This window comes from Vulpes vulpes, chromosome 1 (genome assembly GCF_048418805.1).
Source record: "Vulpes vulpes isolate BD-2025 chromosome 1, VulVul3, whole genome shotgun sequence".
Taxonomy (NCBI): Eukaryota; Metazoa; Chordata; class Mammalia; order Carnivora; family Canidae; genus Vulpes; species Vulpes vulpes.
Genome location: NC_132780.1, coordinates 52,269,298 through 52,291,817, shown reverse-complemented (window position 1 = coordinate 52,291,817; position 22,520 = coordinate 52,269,298). Strand labels below are relative to the sequence as shown.

At 40.5% G+C, this 22,520-nt stretch overlaps 1 protein-coding gene across 5 annotated transcripts in view; it reads left to right on the top strand.

Annotated features, from left to right (window-relative positions):
• The window catches only part of AKAP7 (A-kinase anchoring protein 7), a 125,207-nt gene extending 104,680 nt beyond the window's left edge, over positions 1–20,527 (top strand). For 2 of the 5 annotated variants that reach the window (XR_012002655.1, XR_012002658.1), the window contains 2 exons: positions 18,617–19,368; positions 19,448–20,527. Coding sequence is in view for 3 of the 5 variants with exons in the window: in XM_072764216.1 (XP_072620317.1) it covers positions 18,617–18,809; positions 19,448–19,484 (230 nt within the window). In the remaining 2 variants the exon portion in view is untranslated. The remainder of the gene's footprint in view (positions 1–18,616; positions 19,369–19,447) is intronic. The other 3 variants (XM_072764216.1, XM_072764201.1, XM_072764223.1) reach the window with 2 other exon arrangements.
• Positions 20,528–22,520: the final 1,993 nt, after the last annotated feature.

Sequence of the window (22,520 nt, the reverse complement as noted above, 5' to 3'; positions counted from 1 at the left end):
AGTCCTGGGGTTCTGACCCTATAGAGTAATAGGAAGCATTATAAACATTATCTGGTTGGAAGTCTCATTTTAGTGCTGAAGACATCATAGAAAGCATCATAGAAATATATTTCCCGCTGCCAGGTAGGGAGCAGCATCGTGGTTTGAAGGCAAAGTGTGGTTTGAGTCCCGGTTTGCCGTATTTAGTTGCATGGGCTTAGGCAAGTCTGTTGGCTTTTCTGATCCTTGGTTTTCTCATTGGTAAAATAGTGATAATAATAGTAAACATTTCACTTAAATGAAATCCAGGCACGTAACAGGCACTTAATATTAGGCAGGTTTACTATTATTGAAAGGACCTACAAATATGATTATTATGAGTAAGTAAAGTAAGAGTGGGTGCTGTGGAAACATGGGCAGGGAGCGCCTCGGGGCTCCGTGAGCAGGACCCTGGGTCTTCGGAGATGCTGGTGATGGGGAACGTGGCTCCTCAGCCTCCTGGGTGCTGTGTGAGAAGAGGCCCCAGCAGCCATACGGAGGATAGCTTCTGGCTTATTCTTCAGAGAAAAATGCCGGGCAAGCCCCGGGCACCTCTGATCTCCCTCCTCTGTGTCTTCAGTGTCTGCTGTCCCCGGGGCGCCAGGCTGCCCCCCGGAGGACCGGGAGAGGAAGCCCAGTGTGGCCCTGACGGTGCCCTGGCCCCCGGACGCACAGGCGGCCTCCTGCCCACTCCCGAGACTCCTTGCTGGGAACAGGGGTCGGGGCTCCGGAAGGTGAGTCCGGTCCCCTGTGGAGCCTCCCACACCTGCTCAACAAGCGGAAATGCCAGGGCCAGCTCCTGCTGTGGGAATCCCGTATTCAGAGAAGGTTCGTAAATGGTAGGTAGCGCCAAAGGGAACTTCAGGATTGTTTCATTTTCGTCGGAGTGCTTTTCTGGAAGCCTCTGGTAAATCGATAGTTACAGGTCATTGAGAAAAGAAAAGTAAATCCTAAATCACGTCCTTCGGTCATTCTTCCTGAAGCTAAAGCAACACGTGTGTGGGCTCCCCACGCCTCGGTCTGCTTTATTTTTATTTATTTTATTTTATTTGTTATATAAATTTATTTTGTATTGGTGTCAATTTGCCAACATATAGAATAACCCCCAGTGCTCATCCCATCAAGTGCCCCCCTCAGTGCCCATCACCCGGTCACCCCCACCCCCCCGCCCACCTCCCCTTCCACCACCCCTTGTTCGTTTCCCAGAGTTAGGAGTCTCTCATGTTCTGTCTCCCTCTCTGATATTTCCCACTCATTTTCTCTCCTTTCCCCTTTATTCCCCTTCACTGTTTTTTATATTCCCCAAATGAATGAGACCCTATAATGCCTCGGTCTGTTTTAAATGAGTAATGAGACTGCGTCTCACGAGGACGAGCTGCCAGTGCAGGTGAGGAAGTGAGGGCAGCCAGGGCTGGGGGGTGGGGAGCATCACCTCTTGGCGCCTCTCCCTCTTGAGGGAATTATGTTTCCCCCTTGGAGCCTCTCAACGGTCTGAGGCGACAGCAGAGTAGGATGACCGGCCCCTTTCTCAGCTGGAGAAGCTGGTTCCAGGGCTAGGAACTCAGTGCTCACAAATATGCTCTGTTGCTTTATTCATTTTTATCACATGCCCTGCAGAATGGCAAGAATGACCTTAAGATGTGTTTTCTCTTGGTTTTATTTATTTTGTTTTATTAAAAAAAGTTGGTTTTTTTTTTAAAGTAGGCTCCATGCTGGTCATGGAGCCCAACGTGGGGCTTGAACTCACAACCCCGAGTTTAAGACCTGAGCTGGGACGAGAAGTCGGACGTTTAGCTGACTGAACCACTCCACTACCCCCTCTGATTTTATTTTATTTTATTTTATTTTATTTTATTTTATTTTATTTTATTTTATTTTATTTTATTTTTTATTTTATTTTAATGATGAATCATCTTGCAAGTTTTCTTTAGCAAAACACATTCTCTGTTTGACCCGCTATTGCTGCTTTTAGAATAGCTGATAGGTACGGTCCGCGACTGGTCAGTACTCACAAGCAAAACACAATGACCAAATAGCTTTGTGTGTACCTGGATTGTCACTGGCCAGACTTTAAAAATTAACTTTTTGAAGCCATCAGAGAAAATGGTGTCAGTTTAATGTATTTTATGAGTTGGCTAGTTGAGTAGTTACATGGAAAGATTTTGTAGTATAAGATGTGTTCTCTAGTCTCACCCAAAAATAGTTTGGTTTAGGCAACTGAGTTAAAAGAAGCCATGCTTTGAATAATTTTTAAAAATACGACTTATCTCATTCCATGATATTGAAGTATTTACGATGCTCTTGCTCACCTTGTAGTTATGGTTGTATTTTGTCTCACTGAGCTTAATGATTGGTGATTTACCTTGAACCTAAAACAAAATGAAGTAAAAGTGTTGGTTAGTGGCGTGTCTGATGCTCTCCTATAAAATAACAGGGACATTGTTTCACTCAGGCTTGTTTAAAATTGGGGTGTCATTGTCATACAATAGAATTCACTCTTTTCGTGTGTGCGTATGGTTTGGGGAGTTTTGATCAACATGTAGGGTCACATAACCACCACCACAATCAAGACCAGGAAGTGTTCCCTTATCGCCCCAATCCCCATGTGCGCCTTTGAGGCCAACCCCTGCCTTCGTGCCCAGTCCTTTGGTGCTGATAGTTTTGCCTTTTCCAGAACGTCATATAAGTAAACTCCTACGTTATGCATCTACTGAGTGTGGCTTCTTTCACTTCGTATCAGGGACTTTGGCTTCATCTGTGTTGTTGACATATCAGCACTCATTCCTCTGTATTGCCAAGTCCTGTTCTATTATGTGGTACATCACAGTCTGTTGATGCATTCGCCAGTTGAGGGATATTTCGGTTGTGTGGGGAAATTAGGAATAAAGCTACTAAAATTTTAAAAAAAGAAGGAATAAAGCTACTACAAACATTTATGTATAGGTTTTTGCGTGGCCATATGCTTTTATTTCGTTTGTTTTCAATTCTAGCTAGAAATGAGATCACTGGTTACATGTCAAGAATATGGCCAACTTCTGGATGAGCACTGGGTGTTATTCTATATGTTGGCGAATTGAACACCAATAAAAAATAAATTTATAAAAAAAAAGATTATGGCCAACTCTCATAAGAACAATTTTTATAAGAAGTTTTGAAACTGTTTTTACAAAAATGACTGTACCATTTTTGCATTTCCACAAACAGGAAGGAGTTCTAATTGCTTTTCATCCTCACCAACACTTGATATTGTTAATCTTTTACATTTTAATTTTAGTGGGTGAGCGACAGTATCTCATGATAATTTTAATTTGCATTTCCTGGATGGCTAACGACGTTGAGCATTCACGTTATTCACGTTTATTGGCCATCTGTATATCTTTTGTGAAGTAACTCTTCAATTCTTCTGACCATTTTTAATCTTCTTCTTTGTTCTTATACTAAATTGAAAGAGTTCTTTTTTTGTATTCTGGATACACGTTCTTTAATGGCTACGTCTTGCAAATATTTTCTTCCAGTCTGTGTGCCTTTCCCCCTTAATCATGTCTTAAGAGCAAAAGTTTTACATTTTGATGAAATTTAGTTTATCCTTTTTTTTTCTTTTTTTTGGTAGATTTTGTTTTCGGGGTCCTATTTAAGAATCTTTGCTTAGGGATCCCTGGGTAGCGCAGCGGTTTAGTGCCTGCCTTTGGCCCAGGGCACAATCCTGGAGACCCGGGATCGAATCCCATGTCGGGCTCCTGGTGCATGGAGCCTGCTTCTCCCTCTGCCTATGTCTCTGCCTCTCTCTCTCTCTCTCTGTGTGTGTGTGACTATCATAAATAAATAAAAATTAAAATAAATAAATAAATAATCTTTGCCTAATCAAAGGTCACTAAAAAATTCTATATTTTCTTCTAGACACTTTATACTTTTGGCTCTTATATTAGATCCGTGATCCGTTATGAGTTCATTTTATATATAATGTGAAATAAGGGTCATAGTTTTCTTTTGCATGTGCCTATACCATGTCATAGCACCTTTTAGTTTTTTTAAACAATTTTATTTATTTATTTGAGAGAGAGTATGAGTGGGGGAGAGGGGCAGCGAGAGAGAGGGAGAAGCAGACTCTCGCTGAACAGGAGCCCAACATGGAACTTGATCTCAGGACCCTGAGATCATGACTTGAGCGGAAGGCAGACACTTAACCAACTGAGCCACCTGGGTGTCCTCTCGCATCATTTATTGAAAAGATTATTCTCTCTGTGTGTTGAATTATGTTTGGCACTTTTGTTGAAAATCAATTGGCCATATGTTTGTGAATCTATTTCTGGATTTTCTGTTTTGTTTCATTGATGGTGATGCTGACACCCATACTTTCTCGATTTCTATAGCTTCATAATAAGTCTGAAATCAGGTACTAGAAGTCTTCCATCTTTGCTCTTTTAAAAAAATTGTTTTGGCTGTTCTAGTACCTTTTGCATTTTCCTAGTACATTTTTGTATACGTTTAAGAATTAATGTGTCAATTTCTATGACAAATCCAGATGGGATTGTGATGGATATAGTTTTGCATCTGTCGGACAATTGAAGGAGGTTTGACATCTGAACACTGTTGTATCTTTTGATCAATGAGTATAGTTTCTCTCTCCATTTATTTATGTCTTAATTCCCCTCAGAAAATCTTGTAGTTGTGTATACAGAATGTATAGGTGTTGCAGACAGTTGGCTGAATTGTCCCTACATGTTTTATATTTCATGCTATTAAAAATATTTAAAATTTTTTCATTTTCAATTTAGAGTTGTTTGGGCTAGTATATAGAAATGCAGCTACTTTTAAAAATACAGTCCTTGTATCCTGTAACCTTACTGGGTATGTTTTTGTAGATTTTCTTTAGGATTTCTAGAGAGATGATCATATATATTGTAAATGAAGACAGTTTTACTACTTTTTCACTCAAGAGGCTTTTTACTCAGTTGTTGTTTTGTCTCAGTGACTAGGACTTGTAGTACAGTACTGAGTAGGAGTGGTGAGGGCAGATCTTAATATTGTTCTGGACCTCGGGGGAAAATCATTGCCTTTTACCAGTTAAGTATGACATTACTATAGGTTTTCATAGGAGCTCTTTTAAGCCTGTTTCCATTTTTAGTTTGCTAAGAGTGCTTATCATCATGTTTATCATGAATATTAAATTTTGTCAAATTCTTTTTCTGAATATATTGAGGTGATTGTGTTTCTTTATTTAGTCTGTTAGTATGGTGAATTATACCGATATTCAAATTTACCTCAATCTTGCATTTCTGGAATAAATTCCTCTTGGTTATGATATATTATCTTTTTCATGCATCGCTCTATTTGATATGGTGGTATTTTCATAAGGGTTTTTGTTTTCGTGTTCTATTTGTGAGGGACATTGTTCTATAGTTTCCTTTTTTCACAGTGTCTGTCTAGCTGAGGTATCATAGAATGAACTGGGGATTATTCTCTTTTTCTTCTATTTTTCCAGAAGATTTTGTGAATTGTTAAAAATTTCTTCCTAAAATACTTGGTAGAATTTACCAACAGTGAAGCCATCTGTCAAAAAAATTTTTTTTCAAGATTTCATTTATTTACTTGAGAGAGAGAGAGAACGAGCAAGAGAGAGCGCACAAGCAGGTAGGGGCAGCAGTAGAGGGACAAGCAGGGATCCCCCCTCACCCCCCGAACTCAGGGCTCCACCCCAGGACCCTGAGGTCATGACCTGAGCTGAAGGCAGAAACTTAACTGACTGAGCCACCCAGGCACCCCAAAACAGTTCTGTTTTTTTTTTTACTATAATTTCAATTTCTTTAATAGGGCTATTTAAGTTATCTGTTTCTTCCTGAACAGTTGTGTAGTTTGTTTCTTTTAAGGAACTTGCTAATTGTAGTTAGTTTGTTGCATCTGTTGGCATAAAATTGTTCATAATATTATTATCCTCTTAATGTTTATAAGTTAATGGTGATGTTCCCTTTCCCATTCCTGATATCAGTAATATATATCTTCTATTATTTGTTCTTGATCAGTTTGGATAGAGAGTTATCAATCTTACTGATTTCTTTTTTTCAACCAGCCAGCTTTTGGTTTTATTTCTTTTTCACTACTGTGTATTTGTTTTCTATTTCATTCTGCTATTGTTTTAATTATTTCCTTTTCTCTGTTTACTTTGGGGTTCATTTGCTTCTCTTTTCCTATGTTTTTAATGTGGCAGCTTTGATGACTGATTTGAGACCAACCTTTCTTATTTTCTAATCTTAGCATAAAATGGTATAAATTTCCCTCTAAGTGCAGCTTTAGCTGTATTCTACAGAATTGATATGTTTTAATTAATTTCTTTTTAATTTTCATTTAGTTCACAATATTTTCTTTTTTTAAGATTTTATTTATTCATGAGAGAGAGAGAGAGAGAGAGAGAGAGGCAGAGACACAGGCAGAGAGAGAAGCAGGCTCCACTGCAGGGAGCCCGATGTGGGACTCAATCCCGGGTCTCCAGGATCACACCCTGGGCTGAAGGCAGGTGCCCAACTGCTGAGCCACCCGGGCTGCCCATAGTTCAGAATATTTTCTAATTTTTTTAAATTTCTTCTTTAATTCATGGGTTATTTAGAATTGTGTTGTTCAATTTCTAAATAATTGGGGGGATTTTCAAGATACCTTTCTGTTAATGATTTCTTATTTGGTTCTGCTGTGATTTGAGAACATGCTTTGGATGAGTTGATAATTTTAAATTTATCAAGACTCATTTTATGGTTCAGAATATTATCTCCTTTTGTAAAGGTTTTCTGTATACTAAAAAGAGTGTGTGTCCTGTGGTTATTGGGTGGAGTGTTCTGTAATTGTCAGTTTGGTGGATTTGGTTACTAGTGTTCAAGTCCTCTGTATTTTTATTGAATTTCTCTCTCTCTCTGTTCTATCAACTGTAAGAGTGGTCTTGAAATCCCAAACTCTAATTGTGGATTATCTATTATCCTTTCAATTCTATGGGTTTGCACTTCAGGTACTTTGGAGCTCTTGCAATTAGTTGTATACACATTTAGGAATTTATTTTTATTTTATTTTATTTTTTTAAGATTTTATTTATTTATTCATGAAGGACACAGAGGAGAGAGACAGAGGCAGAGACACAGGCAGAGGAAGAAGCAGGCTCCGTGCAGGGAGCCCGATGTGGGACTCAATCCCAGGTCTCCAGGATCATGCCCTGGGCTGAAGGCAGGTGTTAAAGCGTTGAGCCACCCAGGGATTCCCCATTTAGGATTTTTATATCCTCTTGATGAATTGATTTCCTTAAGATTATAAAATGTTCCTCTTTATCTCAAGTAATTTTCTTTTTTTCCCCTGAAATCTGCTTTTGTTTGATAATGACTCTCTAGCTTCCTGTTGATTAGCATTAGCATGATATATCACTTTCCATCCTTTTACCTTTAATCTTTCTGTATTTTGAAAGTAGATTTTTGGTAGACATCATAGTTGATTCTTGTTTTTTATCCAAATTAACAATCTTTAACATTTTATTGAAGTGTTTAGACTATTCTTTGTTCTATTCGATTAGCAATATGGGCGAGTTTATATCCTCCACCTTGCTTTGTTCTTTTTCCTCCTCTTTTACTGCTTATTTTGTATTAAGAATGTAGAATTCCACCTATGTTTATTATTTGATTTATTAGGTATGCCCTTTTTAATTTTTACTTTAGTGGTTGCTCTAGGGTTTTAAAATATACATTCTTAACTTATGATGGTGTGCCTTCAAATAATAGTATGCCACCTTACAATAGCTATTTCCATTTTCTTGCCCAGTCTTCGTGCTGTTGCTGTCATGGGCTTTATATCTATGTATTTTATAAACTCCATTTAAAACGGGTGCCTTTTTTTTTTTTTTTTGAGAGAGAGAGAGAGAGCAAGGGGGGACAGGCACAGAGATAGGGAGAGAGAGAATCTCAAGCAGGCTGCACACCCAGCACAGAGCCCGTGACCCTGAGACTATGACCACCCAATCAGAAATCAAGAGTCACATGCTCAACTGACTGAGCCAGCCAGGTGCTCCCAAATAACGGTCTTTTAAAGAGAGTAAGAATGAGAGAAATTCTTTAATTTTTATCTACATATGCATAGTTTTTAGTTCTTTTTTGTCTTTGAGTACATCCATATTTCCATCTGGTATCTTTTTTTTTTTTTTTCTGCTTGAAGTTTTTCTGCTAGTGCTGGTTGGCTGATGATTAACTCAGCATTTATATGTCTGAAAAAAAATCTTTCATCCCCATTTTTGAAAGATAATGTGTCCAGATAAAGAATTCTATGTTGCCTTTTCTTTTTCTTTTAGTACTTTAAAAATGTTGTTAATCTTATCTTTTGGCTTGCATTGTTTCTGATGAGTAAGTCTGCTGTCGTTCTTGTCTTTGTTCTTCTGTGTATAATGCATCCTTTTTCTTTTGGCTGTTTTGATGGTTTTCTCTTAACATTGGTTTTAGCAGTTTGATCATGATGTTACTCGGTATGATTTTCTTCACATTTCTTAAACTTGGTATTTTTGAGCTTCTTGAATTTAGAGTTTAAGTTTTTATAGAATTTCAAACATTTTTGGTCACATTTCTTCATATGTATTTTTTCACGCTCCACTTCCTCTTTCCTTAAAACCCTTTCCTAATTAAATTGGGTCCCTGGTCCAATATTCCTGTGTTTTAACTCTCTCTGTAATATGTCTCGTATTTTCCTGCCTCTACCATAGTTCAGGTCCTCATTGTTTCTCTTTTTGTCTTCATAAACTTGTCCCTATTTTTACTCCTCTCCAACCCTTCTTCCATATTCCACATGGCAATTACAGTGAATTTTCTAAAATATGTTATGCTTAAAATTCTTCAATAATTGCCTGTTGCCTATAGAATGAACTTAGACTCCATAGCATGGTACGTAGTACATGGTACAGGTCCTTCATCTGTGCTTGCTCTCCAGCCTTCTTTCCTCCTGTGCTACCCCCACCTTACCCATGACACTTTCACCACTTTAGGCCAGTACCATGGAAGTACCTTCAGTTCCTGAAGTATTTGTTTAACAATCATTATTTCTCATCCTCCTAGACTGACTTTTGTGTGGTCAGAGATTAGATTTTATTTATGCATTCATTCATTCATTTTTTAGAGAGAGCAAGCGCAGGCGGGTGGGCAGGGCAAGAGGCAGAGGAAAAGAGAGAGATTGAGTTTTGAGCAGGTTCCATGCTCAGTGCAGAACCTGACGAGGGCTCCATCTCACGACCCTGAGATCATCATCTGAGCCAAAATCAAGAGTTGGATACTTAACCAACTGAGCCACCCAGGTGCTCCAATTACATTTATTTTTAAATACTTAGTAATGGCACATAGTAGGCACTTAATAAAATGTTTGAGTAAATTAATGATTGGCTTATAGTAAGTATTGAGCTCATTCTTCTTAAGATAAATTGAACTCTGGGGCACCTAGGTGGCTCAGCAGTTGAGTGTCTGCCTTCGGCTCAGAGCATGACCCCGGGGTCCTGGGATCGAATCCCACATCGGGCTCCCCACAGGGAGCCTGCTTCTCCCTCTGTGTCTCTGCCTCTCTCTCTCTCTCTCTCTCTCTCTCTCTGTGTCTCTCGTGAATAAATAAATAAAATTTAAAAGAAACATTGAACTCAGATCTAATCATAATACATGTATAAAATGTACTAATAAAATAGGCACCGTATTTTGAGAGCCTACTATGTTCCAGGTACAATGTTAGGTGTTTTCCATACCTTATCTCTCATGCTTCCAACAGCAATGCAAAGTATGTTATCCTCACGAATTGACCTAGTGAAGGAAAATTCAGGTTTAGAGAGATTGTGAACAGGCTGTGCAGATTGAAAGTAGCAGATTGGCTCCCATAGCTACATAGTTTTCTGTCCTTACGCACATGGCAGGAGTTGTCACATCACCACCCAGAGTTCTAGCTCGTCACCAAGGCTTCCAATAAGACATGATAGCATTACAGTAAAACTTGTATGAGAACAGTGTGGATCCTAATAAGGACTCAGAGAACCGATGTTACAGATGGAGGAAAACGAGAAATATCTACAAGGCGATTACATGATGTCTGGAAAGATTTCTTTGGCAGGCTGTTGGGCCTACAGACATTCAGCAAATGTGTCTTGTCCCTTCTGTGATATGACTGTAGGAAGGGCAGTCTTGAGAACCATCCTAAGCCACGTGATTTGGAATGTTTGCAAGGATCCTACAAGGTTCCTACAAGGATGTGTGGATCAGGGGCTTGGGCTCAGGCTGCGACCCGGGGAACAGTGGAAGGAAGTGAGGACTCTGTAGATGCTAGCACCAAGTGTGTTAACAAAAGACCTGAGAGGCTCATAACTTTGTCATCACGACAGCTTTGGCTGCGGCTGTAGGTCGACTGCCTGTTGGGACCTTATCTCTCCTTTGTTTCCCCTTAAGGCTATTAGTAGTATTCAGTTTAACTGCATGCCATCTGCCCCTCCAATTTAATAATGTCAAGGGTGGGGTGGATGGAGGGACACACAATGTGGGGATCTCCAGGATCCCTCTGGAGGGATTGTCCTTTTTTTTTTTTTTTACATAAAGCACCATCTGTGCTACTGAATCCAGAATAAAACTTACAAAGGCATGTTTTTTTCCCCTTTTGAAATTTATGTTATAGGAAATATTTAAAATATAGTTTTAGTTTTTTTATTCTAAAATTTTCTGGGGTGTGTGTGTGTGTGTGTGTGTGTGTGTGTGTGTACGCGCATGTCTGTGTGTGTTGGCGATAGAAAGGCATTTTGGTATTTGGCAAGAAGAGGGAAGCTTTATTTATAGGAACTCTATTTCCTGGAGTGTTACAGCTAACACTTTGGGCGGATAAGCGCCCAAGGACAATGTGAGTGTAAATGTGCACTTGGGGACAATTCTTGATCTGTTCCTCATCACAGTTAAGTTGGGAGTGGTGTGCAGGGCAGTTGACTGTGCCACCCTAATCTTTAGAAGAACCTACAGATCTATATTAGCGTCTCGTTTTACCTGGGTAGATGAAAAAAAAGGTAAGCTCAGTCCAAAAAAAAAATGCACTGCTAAGGAGCCCACGGTTATGCCACGGGAAGTGGAGGCGGAATGGGGCAAGTGGCCGGGGAGCTTGGGAGGCCTTTGTTCAGGTACCACGGCAAGTTCCTGGCAGCTGGGATGTGAGCTAGTGGGAACTTTTTTTTTTTTTTAAGACTTTGTTTTTTTGGAGCAGTTTTAGGTTCAAAGAAAAATTGAGAGGAAGGTACAGAGATTTCCTGTTGGCCCCCTATCCCCTTCGCATGCAGCTGCCCCACCTGCGCCTCCCCCCAGAGCCTGTGTGGGCCCGCTACACCTGGGCCTCTAGGTGTCAGTGGTCCGAGGCCTTGGACGAGCGCACCCTGCCACATTCTCCCCACGATGCTGTCCTACAGCTTAGCGTCCCCCCACGATGCTGTCCTACAGCTTACTGTCCCTCTGCCGTTCACCTCCCCGGCCCATCCTGCGAGCTCCCATCCTTTTACTGTGTCCATAGCTTTGCCTTTTCCACAGTGTCATAGACTTGGAACCAGGCAGCAGGAAGCCCTTCCAGGTCGGCTTCTTTACTAACGTGCATTCGAGGTTCTTTCGTGTCACTGTATAGCTTGATAGCGTATTTCTTTTTGGCACTGCGTAGAATATTCCATTCTCCGGATGTACCACAGTTTATCCATTGACCTACTAGAGGACATCTTGGCTTCAGTTTTGGCAATTATGAGTAAAGATGCTATAAACAAAAATAAATATAAAATTGAACTAAAAGAGTTAACATGAAAAAAAAGATGCTGTTAACATCCATGTCCAGGTCTTTGTATGGACCTAAATTTTCAGATACTTTGGGTAAATACTAACGCATGTGCTTGTTTGATTGTACGGTAAGAATATGTTTAGTTTTTGTAAGAAACCACCCACCATCTTCCAAAGTGGCTAAAACATTTTGCATTCCCACCAGCAGCGGATGAAAGTTTCTGGAGTCCCTATCTGGTCAGCATTTGGTATTGTCAGTGTTCTGGATTTGGGCCATCCTGATAGGTGTGCCCTGACATCTCGTTGTTGTTTAATTTGCATTTCCCTGATGGCCTATGACACGGAACATCGTTTCATATGTTTATTTGCCGTCTGTGTGTATATATATATATATATATATATATATATATATATATATATATATATATATTCTTTGGTGAGATTTCTATTAAGATCTCTGGCCTATTTTTTAAATGAGTTGTTTGTTTTCTTATTGTTGCCCAGACTGTGGCTTGTATTCCAATTTGCCTTACTTTTTTTTTTCTTTACAGAGCAAAGGTTTTAATTTCAGTGAAGTCTAGCTTATCAGTTATTTCTTTCATGGGTTGTATCTTCAGGTATTTTTTTTAAAGATTTTGATTATTCATGAAAGACACGGAGAGAGAGGCAGAGACACAGGCAGAGGGAGAAGCAGGATCCCTGCAGGGAGCTGGATGCGGGACTTGATCCCGGGACCCTGAGGTCACACCCTGAGCAGAAGGGAGCTGCTCAGCCACTGAGCCACCCAGGTGTCCCTGTATCTTCACAGTTTTCTATAAAAAAGTTATTGTCATACCCAAGGTCATCTAGATTTTCTCTTATGTTATCTGCTAGGAGTTTTATGGTTTTGCTTTTTATGATTTAGGTCTGTGATGCATTTTGAGTAAATTTTTGTGACAGGTGTGAGTCTGTGCTAGATTCATTATTTTGAATGTATGTGGATGTCCAGTTGTTCCAGCATCATTTGTTAGAGAGACTGTCCACCCCATTGTATTGCTTTTACTCCTTTTGCAAAGATCAGTTGACTGTTTTTGCGTAGGTCTATTTCTGGGCTCTCTCTGTTCCAGTGATATATTTGTCTATTCTTTTGTCAATACCAGACGGTCTTATTATAGTTGTATAGTTGGTCTTGAAGTTGGGTGGTTTCAGTCCTCCAACTTTATTCTTCTCCTCCAATATTATGTTATTTTTTCCTCTCCATAGAAACTTTAGAATCAGTTCATTGATATCCATTAAATAATTTGCTGGGATTTTGATTGGGACAATTGAGTACTTTTAATGTGGTTGTACTTTCTCCCTTGGTCTTGCATGGCATTGTAAAAGAGATTTCTTTTGTTCTTTTTAAAAAAGATTAGCATGACTTACTCTTTAAAAAAAAAAAAAAAGGAAGCCTGCTTCTCCTTCTGCCTGTGTCTCTGCCTCTCTCTCTGTGTCTCTTATGAATAAATAAATAAAATCTTTTTTAAAAAAGAAATTTATTGAAGATATTCTAGTGAGATTTCTAAAATAACAGTGTCAAACACACAGGTTAATCTGTAACTTTAAGTAGGTATGATATTAAATAACCCAACTAGACCAAGAAAGAAAATTTTATCAAGAAATTGCTTCCCAGGTTGGGAATATTTTTGTGTGTACCTTTGTTGGAATATCAAAAGATAGTTTGTGTACCTTGCAATGACATGTTGAAATGCCATTTTACTCTATGCTTCAGGTAAAAGGAAGGTAGCCATTTATCTTAGAGGTCACTCTGGAGACATACATTTTTTCAAGTAGTAGGCGGAAGAAAAATACAGTATTATTAAATCTTAGGATGCCTTTTGTTAAGTCAGTTGAAAATAAGTCTGTTAAAAGCGGGACTACAAATAAGGTTTTACTGGAATGAAGACACACATTCTTAGAATTGCTGTGCTCTTTCGAGGCTCCTTGATGAACCTTCCAGTAGGGTCTTCCTTGAGCTCATGGTTAGGGTTGATGATGCTTTATGGAAATCATAAGGTAAAGTTCAGGACAGATCTGGAAGATTCATTTCTAAATTTCTTTGCTTTTTTGGTTGATTGGTTTGTTATCGTAGATGGTTAATATTTGTCCCATAGGCTGGATATTTTGTCATATTGGCCAGGTTTATCAAGCCAAATGTTTGGAGATTTTTCACATGACTATTTGAATTACTCTGGAATTCTCTGCTCTTGCTTTAAATTAATATTAAATGCAGATTTCTGGCCAAGGTATGCTATCCTTATAGCAAGATAGCAACATTTAGAGTCCTCAAGGATTTTAATCAATAGTTCATTAGACTAACAAATATTTGTTGAGCTCTCATGGTATTCGATAAACTGTGTCATACATTAGAAGAGTGAGAGATGACTGAGAAGCTTAGGACCTGGCTTCTGTACTCAAGACCGTATGTTAAGCAGAGCAGATAATCAATAGTTGTTGAATAAATACATTCATAAACAATGCTCATAATTTCTAAAGGAAAACCAGTAGGACTTTGTTTTGTTCTCTGCTCCATTTCCATAGGCTAGACTAGCCAGGTGTACTGGAGGTCCTCAGTGCATATGTGAATGAATGACCAAATGACCTTGTACTATCCTGGCTGTGTTAGTCAGGGAAGGCTTCATGGAGCGGTGGGATTTTAATTAGAGAAAGGGAGGGTCATGTAGAAATAGAGGATGATATGGAGGCCCCTCAGGAGACACTGGAAGCTGACAGTGGGAGCATAGCAGTGGTGGGAGATCACCAAAGGTCAATTTTAGAAAGCTTAGGAAGATGAGTTTAAATTTTTCTATAGATTCAATGGAGACCAAAAGGGACATTTTAGAAATATTAATCTAGAGGTATTATGCCAGATGCACTGACGAGAGGAAATTGCAAAAAGCACGTTGATGGGGCTTCGTGATTAAATCAATTGATGAGAGAAATGAAAGAGTCAGAGATGAAGACAGTCTTGAGCTTGGTTGACTTCGATAAGAGCAAAAACACGATCAGAAATAGGAAAAGCAGAAGGGAAAATTAACTTTTTTGTGGGAAGATTTTTGTGTTTTAAATCTTTTAGTGTTTGAAGTAATGAGAACATTTCATAGCAGACAGAAAAAATCTCAGAAACAGAGATTATTTGACCTGAGGATTTTAGGGAATGAGTTAGATCAGACTCCAATACAACCCCTGCTCTCTTACTGATGACCTGTCAGTGATGTGATGACTGTGTTATCTTCAAGCTGACTAGGGTAAGGGACAGCCCAGAGAAATGCATTCTTTGGCCTAGGCGCACAGCACAAGTAGGGTGGCAGGTGTAGTCATCTCCAGTGTTTTGGAGGGTACTTAAAGAGCATTCCTTTATTTGCAATTTGAGTTTTCCTTTTTTAATGTTTTTATGTTTGGGGGATTTTTTTTTTTTTTTTTGAGAGAGAGAGAGAGCAAGCATGAGCACGAGTTGAAGGGTGGGCAGAGGGGGAGAGAGAGAGAGAATCTTAAGCAGACTCCCTGCTGAGCATTGAGCCCCAGGCGGGTCTCGATCTCACCACCCTGAGATCATGACCTGAGCTGAAATCAAGAGTCAGATGCTTAATCAACTAAGCCCCCCAGGCACAACCTCCCTTTTAAATTTGAAGGGCCATTATACAGATAGTTCCAGATGGGTAACATATTTGGAGGTATTAGCTACACAGTATAAACATCTTATAAGATGTAATCCTTTAAGTATTACACAATATATTCATTCATTCTTACTAATAAAAATAGTCCTAAATTGCCTTCACACGTGGTATTAGTAATGAATTTCTTTATCTTTCTTTTAATAATATCCTAACATATTTATATTTAATAACTTCCACGTAGATATTATGGAGTTGAAGCTTACTGAATTCTGAGCATATTTTGCACCACAAACGTTCTTTCTAGAGCATTTGATCATGGGTCTGGGGTGCCATGTTGCCACTTTTGAGGGGAAAGCCATTGCTAAGGCCAAGGCCTCCCTCTTGTAGCAAGTCTAGATGGGTCTTCAACCTATCTCTCATTGGCTTGGATGTTGCTAGGATTGATGGTTTTAAACAGAGCTGCTCCTGGATGTGGGTTGAGTAGACGTGGTGGGCTCCGAAGGAGGGTTGGAGGCCTTTAGCATATGTGCTTTTGAATTTCAATCCCTGTTATATGTAAGGATAAAAAATAAGTGTCCATTTTCCAGCTCAACACCCTTAGTAACTACCTGCCCCAGACCTAAGAATGCAAGCGCAACACTGGGCTTTTACCTTCTGGAGGCCATGGATGACATTCCAAAACTGAGCTGACCTTCACGTGCGAGCGTTCTAGTTACCTCTTGTTCTTCCCCAGCTTTTTGGAGATGTAATTGACATATAACATTGTGTAAGTTTCATGTATAGAATGTGATGGTTTGGTACACATGTAGATTACAGAAATGTTTGCCACAAAAATATTAATTAACACATCTTTACCTCATAGAATTTTATTTTGTTGTTATAGTGAGAACATTAAGGCTCTACTCTCATTGCAACAGTGCAGGTGCACGACACAGTGTTGTTAGCTCTAGTTACCTGGGGCCCCTTAGATCTTGGGGTATTCATCTTATAACTGAAAGTTTGTGTCCTTTAACCAACATGCCCTCAAGTTCCATCCATGTTGTCACAAATGTCAGGATTTCCTTCTTCTTATGGCTGAATATTTCATTTTATATAAATACCTCATTTTCTTTATCCATTCATCAATACGCTCATGTCTTAGCTGTTGTGAAATATATTGTGATAAACATGGGAGCCCAGATGTCTTGTTGGGATTGTGATTTCGTCTTCTTCAGATATATACCTGGAAGTGGGATTGCTGCATCCCATGGTAATTCTATTTTTAATTTTTTGAGGAACCTCCATACTGTTTTCCATAATAGCTGCACCAACTTACATTTCCATCAACAGTGCACAAGGGCTCCCTTTTTTTCCACATTCTTGTCAGTATTTGCTGTCTCTTGCTTTTTGATAACTTTAATGGGTGTGGGGAGATATCTCACAGTGATTTGCATTTCCCTGATGATTGGTGATATTGAAGCACCTTTTACCTTTTCATGTACTTGTTAACTATTTGCATGTCATGGAAAAAATGTTTATTCAAGTCCTCGGCCCATTTTTAAACTGGATTGTTTATGTCTTTGCTATTGAGTTGTAGGGGTTCCTCATATATTTTGAATATCAAAATATATGATATTTTATCAGATATATGATTTACAAATATATCCTCCTATTCTGTATATTGCCCTTTCATTTTGTTGATTATTTCTTTTGCTCTGAAGAAGATTTTTAGTTTGATACAGTCTGACTCGCTGGTTTTTACTTTCGTTGCTTGCTCTTTAGGGTCATCCAAAAAAATCATTGCAAGACCAATGTCAAGCAGCTTTTTTCCCTTTGTTTTCTTCTAGATGTTTTCTGGTTTTAGGTCTTAGGTTTAAGCCTTTAATCCACTTTGAGTTAATTTTTGTGTATGTGCATAAGCTAGAGGTCCAGTTTCATTCTTTTGCATGTGGATGTCCAGTTTTCCCAGCATCATTTATCAAAGAGACTGTCTTTTCACCATTGTGTTTTCTTGGCTCCGTTGTCAAATATTATGCATGAGTTTATCTCTGGGCTCTAGATTCTGCTCCCTTGGTCTATGTGTCTGTTTTTATGCTAATACCATACTATTTTGACTACCATTAGATGTTCTGTATATATCTGTTAGGTCCATTTAGTTTAAAGTATTGTTCAGGGGATCCCTGGGTATCATTCAAGTCCAGTTGGTTTTCTGGCCAGATGATCCACTCATTGTTGAAAGTAGAATATTGAAATCCCCAACTATTATTTTACTGCTCTCTGTCACTTACTTGGGATCTGTTGATATTTGTTTATCATATTTGAGTGCTTGAATGTCTTTGCCTCCAGTCATCTGCCTTTCTGGGTTAGCAGCTTGGTGGAAAGAGATGAGGGACTGAATGGGCATGAGCCACGAGTCCCGTGTGTTTTTTCCCCAGTTAATGGAGACAAGGAAGAGAGTGAGTGGGAAATGTCTAGCATAGGAATAGATGAGAACCAGACCTTTTACAGTAAAATGAAAGATGGAATAGTCAAACATTGATCATCACTAGCTGGGAAATAAAATGGCTATGAAGTATTAACATCTGGTAATTTACTGTCATCATCCTAACTCTTGAAGAGTTTTTTATTTCTTCAATTGCAGTGATAGCACTGAGATTTTAAAAAAAGAATATTAGTTTTACAAGGTTAAACCAGTTCGTAGCAGTAGTAATTGTCTTCACGGAAGTTCTGCAAGTTTATTAGCAACCAACCTGCGGGCCAGCAGGTTGATTGGGAAAAACGAGTTGATTGGGAAATCCTAATGACCTGACATTTGGCAGTGGCGAAGGAAAAGCAGATGCAGATGTAGTAGGTGAAGTCACGTGCCAGAGGCTCCCAGTGTGGGCACATGGACTTTCATAGTAGCAAACAGCCATGGATGAAAGAAGAACAAAAATTCTAGAAATGGGAAGCTTCTAGCATGAGGAGGTGGAGTATTCTTAGACTGGGGTTACTGAACTACTTTTCAATCTGAAATCTCCAGGAATAGGCAATTTCCTGTTTCTGCAAATACCGAATGAAAAGCCAAACCTGTGTTCTCGGATGTAAAGGTCCAATTTGCCAGATTGAAGGACACTTGCACTTTTTAGCTAAGTGAGCTAGCCGGCCGTGCGTGCGAGTCCCGGTGGCAGTATGACCTCTGTGATCTCTCTTCTCTGTCGCGGAATGTAGGTGCTAAGAACGGAGGGGAGCCTGACGATGCTGAGCTGCTAAGGCTCAGCAAGAGGCTGGTGGAGAACGCGGTGCTCAAGGCCGTGCAGCAGTACCTGGAGGAGACGCAGAGCAGAGGCAAGCCCGCGGACGGGAGCTCCGGGAAGGCCCGAGCGGCTGACCGGGGTGGCGCTGACGGCGACCAGAGCGGGAGGTGAGGCCCGGGCAGGCCCCTGCCCCGGGAGGCACCTGCTCCCCTCTGCTGGGCCCACGGGCCCACCGACCGCCCGCACCGCCTGCACCGCCGACTCTCGTCCAGTCTGTGGAGATGGCCTCCTACGTCCGTGGCCGATGTGCTTGCGTTTCTGAAGCACCATGGGGGACAAATGGCGCCGCGGGCAGCGGGGGTCACTGTGGGAGAAGAGGGGCCCAGGTCCCACCTGCCCTCCGCACGGCCCAGGCGGGTGGCTCTGGGCTGTGCCTCCTGGACACAGACGGAAGGCCACCGAGGGCCTGGGCTAGAGGGAGCCCTGCCATCCCTGCTGCCTGGCCGGCAGCTGCAAGTGCTAAACCGAAGACCCTGCCCGTCAGGATCGTCCTCCACCCTATTGGTCCACAGTGTCTCACGTCTGTCCTCCGTCTGCTGTTGCCATGCGGGGACTTTTATTTACAGCAAATTCGTTTCGTGCAAATGATATATTTTTTGGCAAAATGCAACCACCTTTTCAATAAAACGTGGGCAACAACATAAAGGTTTCTTTTAACCTCCTTTGGTAAGTCGGTGTGCCCTATGTAATGCTTTTCACTGGCATTTGTATGTAAAATGTGTCATATAATTTTTTCTCCCCACAGGCAAGAAGCCCATTGGACTCCGGGACTTAATTCGTGAAGCTCTGCGGCGAGAAAGGATGGGTCTGAAGTCCAAGGTGAAGCAGATAAAGGAACTCTTGTTAAAGCCGGAGACTCAGGCCAGGATAAGGAGGGAGCTTCTGGAAGGAAGACCTGCTAGCAGCCGGCCCGGCGGTGACCCGGGTGACCAGGTGCTCCAGGCGCCCCCCCCGCAGCCCGAGCCCTGAGCGCGGCCACGCAACAGGCCACGACCGCTCCACCAGGAGCTGATGATTTCTTGCCAAAGAAAACTGGTTCTGCCCTGTTGTGTTTAGAGCTGACCCTGTGCTTTCGCATGTTTGTTTCTGTAATATCAAGAGTCATTTTATAGAAAGGACTTCATTAGCTGTCGCGACATGGTCCTTGGGTTCCCGCAGGTGATGCGCACAGACTGTGAAAAATCATTTACAGACAAAAAAAAAATACAGTATTTTAGGGTCACTTGCCTTCTGTTGATGTGATTTTTTTTTGTTGCTATTAAATCAGAAGTAGTATTGTCCACACAAGTCTCTATCTAGTGTTACTTTTAATGGGAATCTGAATGTTTATTGAACACTAGTACTTGAATGAGCGTTTCTAAGTGTAATTATTATAATTACTGGTTAAGAATGTTTTATAACATCCATATGTATTATTTTTTAATGATCAAAATGTAGTTTGCTTTTTCATTTCTTAATGAATGAATGTTTGGGATTTTTATTTTCTACTTTTCTGAAGATAAGCCCTAGGTCTTACTGTATTCCTTATAACCTGAATTTGTTTGCACTGGTTCATTTTTAAAGAAAATCCTTGAAAAACTCCCCCCCCCCCCCCCCCCGTGATACTCATTGGTAACGGCTTTTTCTATAAGTCATTGCAAAATTGCTGCTACTAAGAGATCATGATGGAGGGGAAATTATTGAAGATCAAATATGTAATCATTTCAAATGTAAAATCCAGTTTACTCATGGATTTTAGCTATTTTTTCACTGGGTAAATCCTACGTTTATTTATAAATGAGTTTATGCATTTTCATGCCTTTTAATAAATGTATTGTTTTCCCTTGTTGCCTCTCCTCACTTTTTTCCTCATTCTTGGAAGTGGGTGCTGTGTTGGTGTAAGGAAGTCCTAAGCAGGAGCTCTGGTAGTTTCAGTGTGTTTTCACCATTACTTTTGTCCTTATTCTTCATGCTCGGACAACACCATTGCCAGAGCACCGTCAACTTCAGATTTTTAAATCACCTCAAATCACTTAGCTTCACAGAGAATTAACAAAACAATGCCAAACACAAAGAAAACCCAAATAGCACCCCACAAACTGCTAATTATGTGCCAGGGAAGTGACAGCAGGAGCAAAGATGAAAGGAGTGAGACCTTCCAGCTGGAAGGCAGGGAGCTGCCTACCATGAAGTCCCTTGATGGTGGAGGGCTTTCCTGCTCCGAGACAGCTTCCTTACATAAACCTTTAAGATAGGAAGCAAAGATATTTTGGGGCTTGCCTTGTTTTTCAAATGAAGAAATGGCCTCTAGGAGACTGAGTGCCTAATGCAAGGTCTCTGCTGTTAGGGAGCTGGCCGTGAGCTGCAACCCCGGGCCCCATCTCAGCTTTCCGGGGCAATTTTCACTGTTCATAAGCCAGGTTAACAGGATTTCAGGAGAAAGAGCTCTTCTCAGCCTGTATCCATAAATAACCTTTATTCCCAAGGAACTCCTCCAGTCTTCCCAAACTAAGTGAAAGGCTGAGGGAGTGTCCTGTTTGCAATTTGGGGTTACAGGTCTCTTAGGTAAGAATCATTGCTTCCATTGGTTAGATGCCTGCGTGCCAGGTGATTTAGGCACGTCCTTACTTTTCTTTCCTTCATTGACCCTGTTAGGAAGCTACTAGGATTGTTTTACAGATTAGGAAGCTAGGAAACAGGGTGGGGGGCTGGGGTGTAAATGGTTAAGTGGCTGTAAACCTAAATGGCTATTTATAGAGCTAATAAAAGGTGGGGCTAAATTTAGACTTGGATCTTCAAAGCCACCGACTTTCCACAATGCAACACTTCCTCTCTACCACGTTAAGGACTAACGGGCAACCAAGGGGGTCACTTTCTTGTGACTCAGCCAGCTCCCTGCAGCCCTGAAGTTCTATAACATCAGAGTTGTCAGCTGATAGGATGGAACTGGAGAGGACGGATCCCCAGATATTTAATTTAGGGTTTAAAAATTCTAATTCTTACCAATAAAATCTTCCTTTAAAGAAGGTTTCCGAAAATAATGGAAAATATACGGCAAAACATGTTGTTTTCTTCATGGATCCATTCTAAAAACCAAAGAAGAATTTGTAAAAATCTAAGTGTGGGATCTGAAATATTCAAAATGACCTTTCCCCACTAATCAGAGTCATAGAATAATTGCTTATAGGTTTACATCACCAGAATATGTTGTCCTAAGATGGTATTAATTGGTCTTGGTTTGGTCCAGGACATGCATTGTGGCTTCTGGATCGTCCACCACTGAGAAGTGATTTTCTTTATTAATACAGACTCTGTGCCCAGCACGGATCCCAATGAAGGATCAAGACCTGAGCTGAAAATCAAGAGTTGGATGCTTTGCATTCTGCTCCATGTGTGTTAGTTCCCATCTTGAGGCAGGGAAACTGCGATGGTACCTATGTTTATAACAAAAGTCCAACATCTTTCAGTCACTGGAAAAATGGTAGATCCTAGATAACTACTTTAAGGGGTGTTAAAAAGTTATATTTTCAACAGCAGGACAAGAGTCCGTCAGCTTTGCATTTGGCCTGTTTGCAGAACGTTCTCTCACCGTATCAATCCACTTCTTGGTCTAGGCTAACTACTGCCCTGTGAGACCTGCCAACCCGGGAGCGCGAGCACACTTAGGATTCACACTGTTCTCTCCAAACCCCAGTGTGCCCCCACCCAGCTATTCCAGCCACCAGGTGTTCTCCCAAGGAGGTAAATCAATCAATGTTAACTGCATATTCTACACCTCATTTCAGACCTGTGACCAATAAGATACGTTTGCACTTCCGCACGCACTCACAGATGCATAA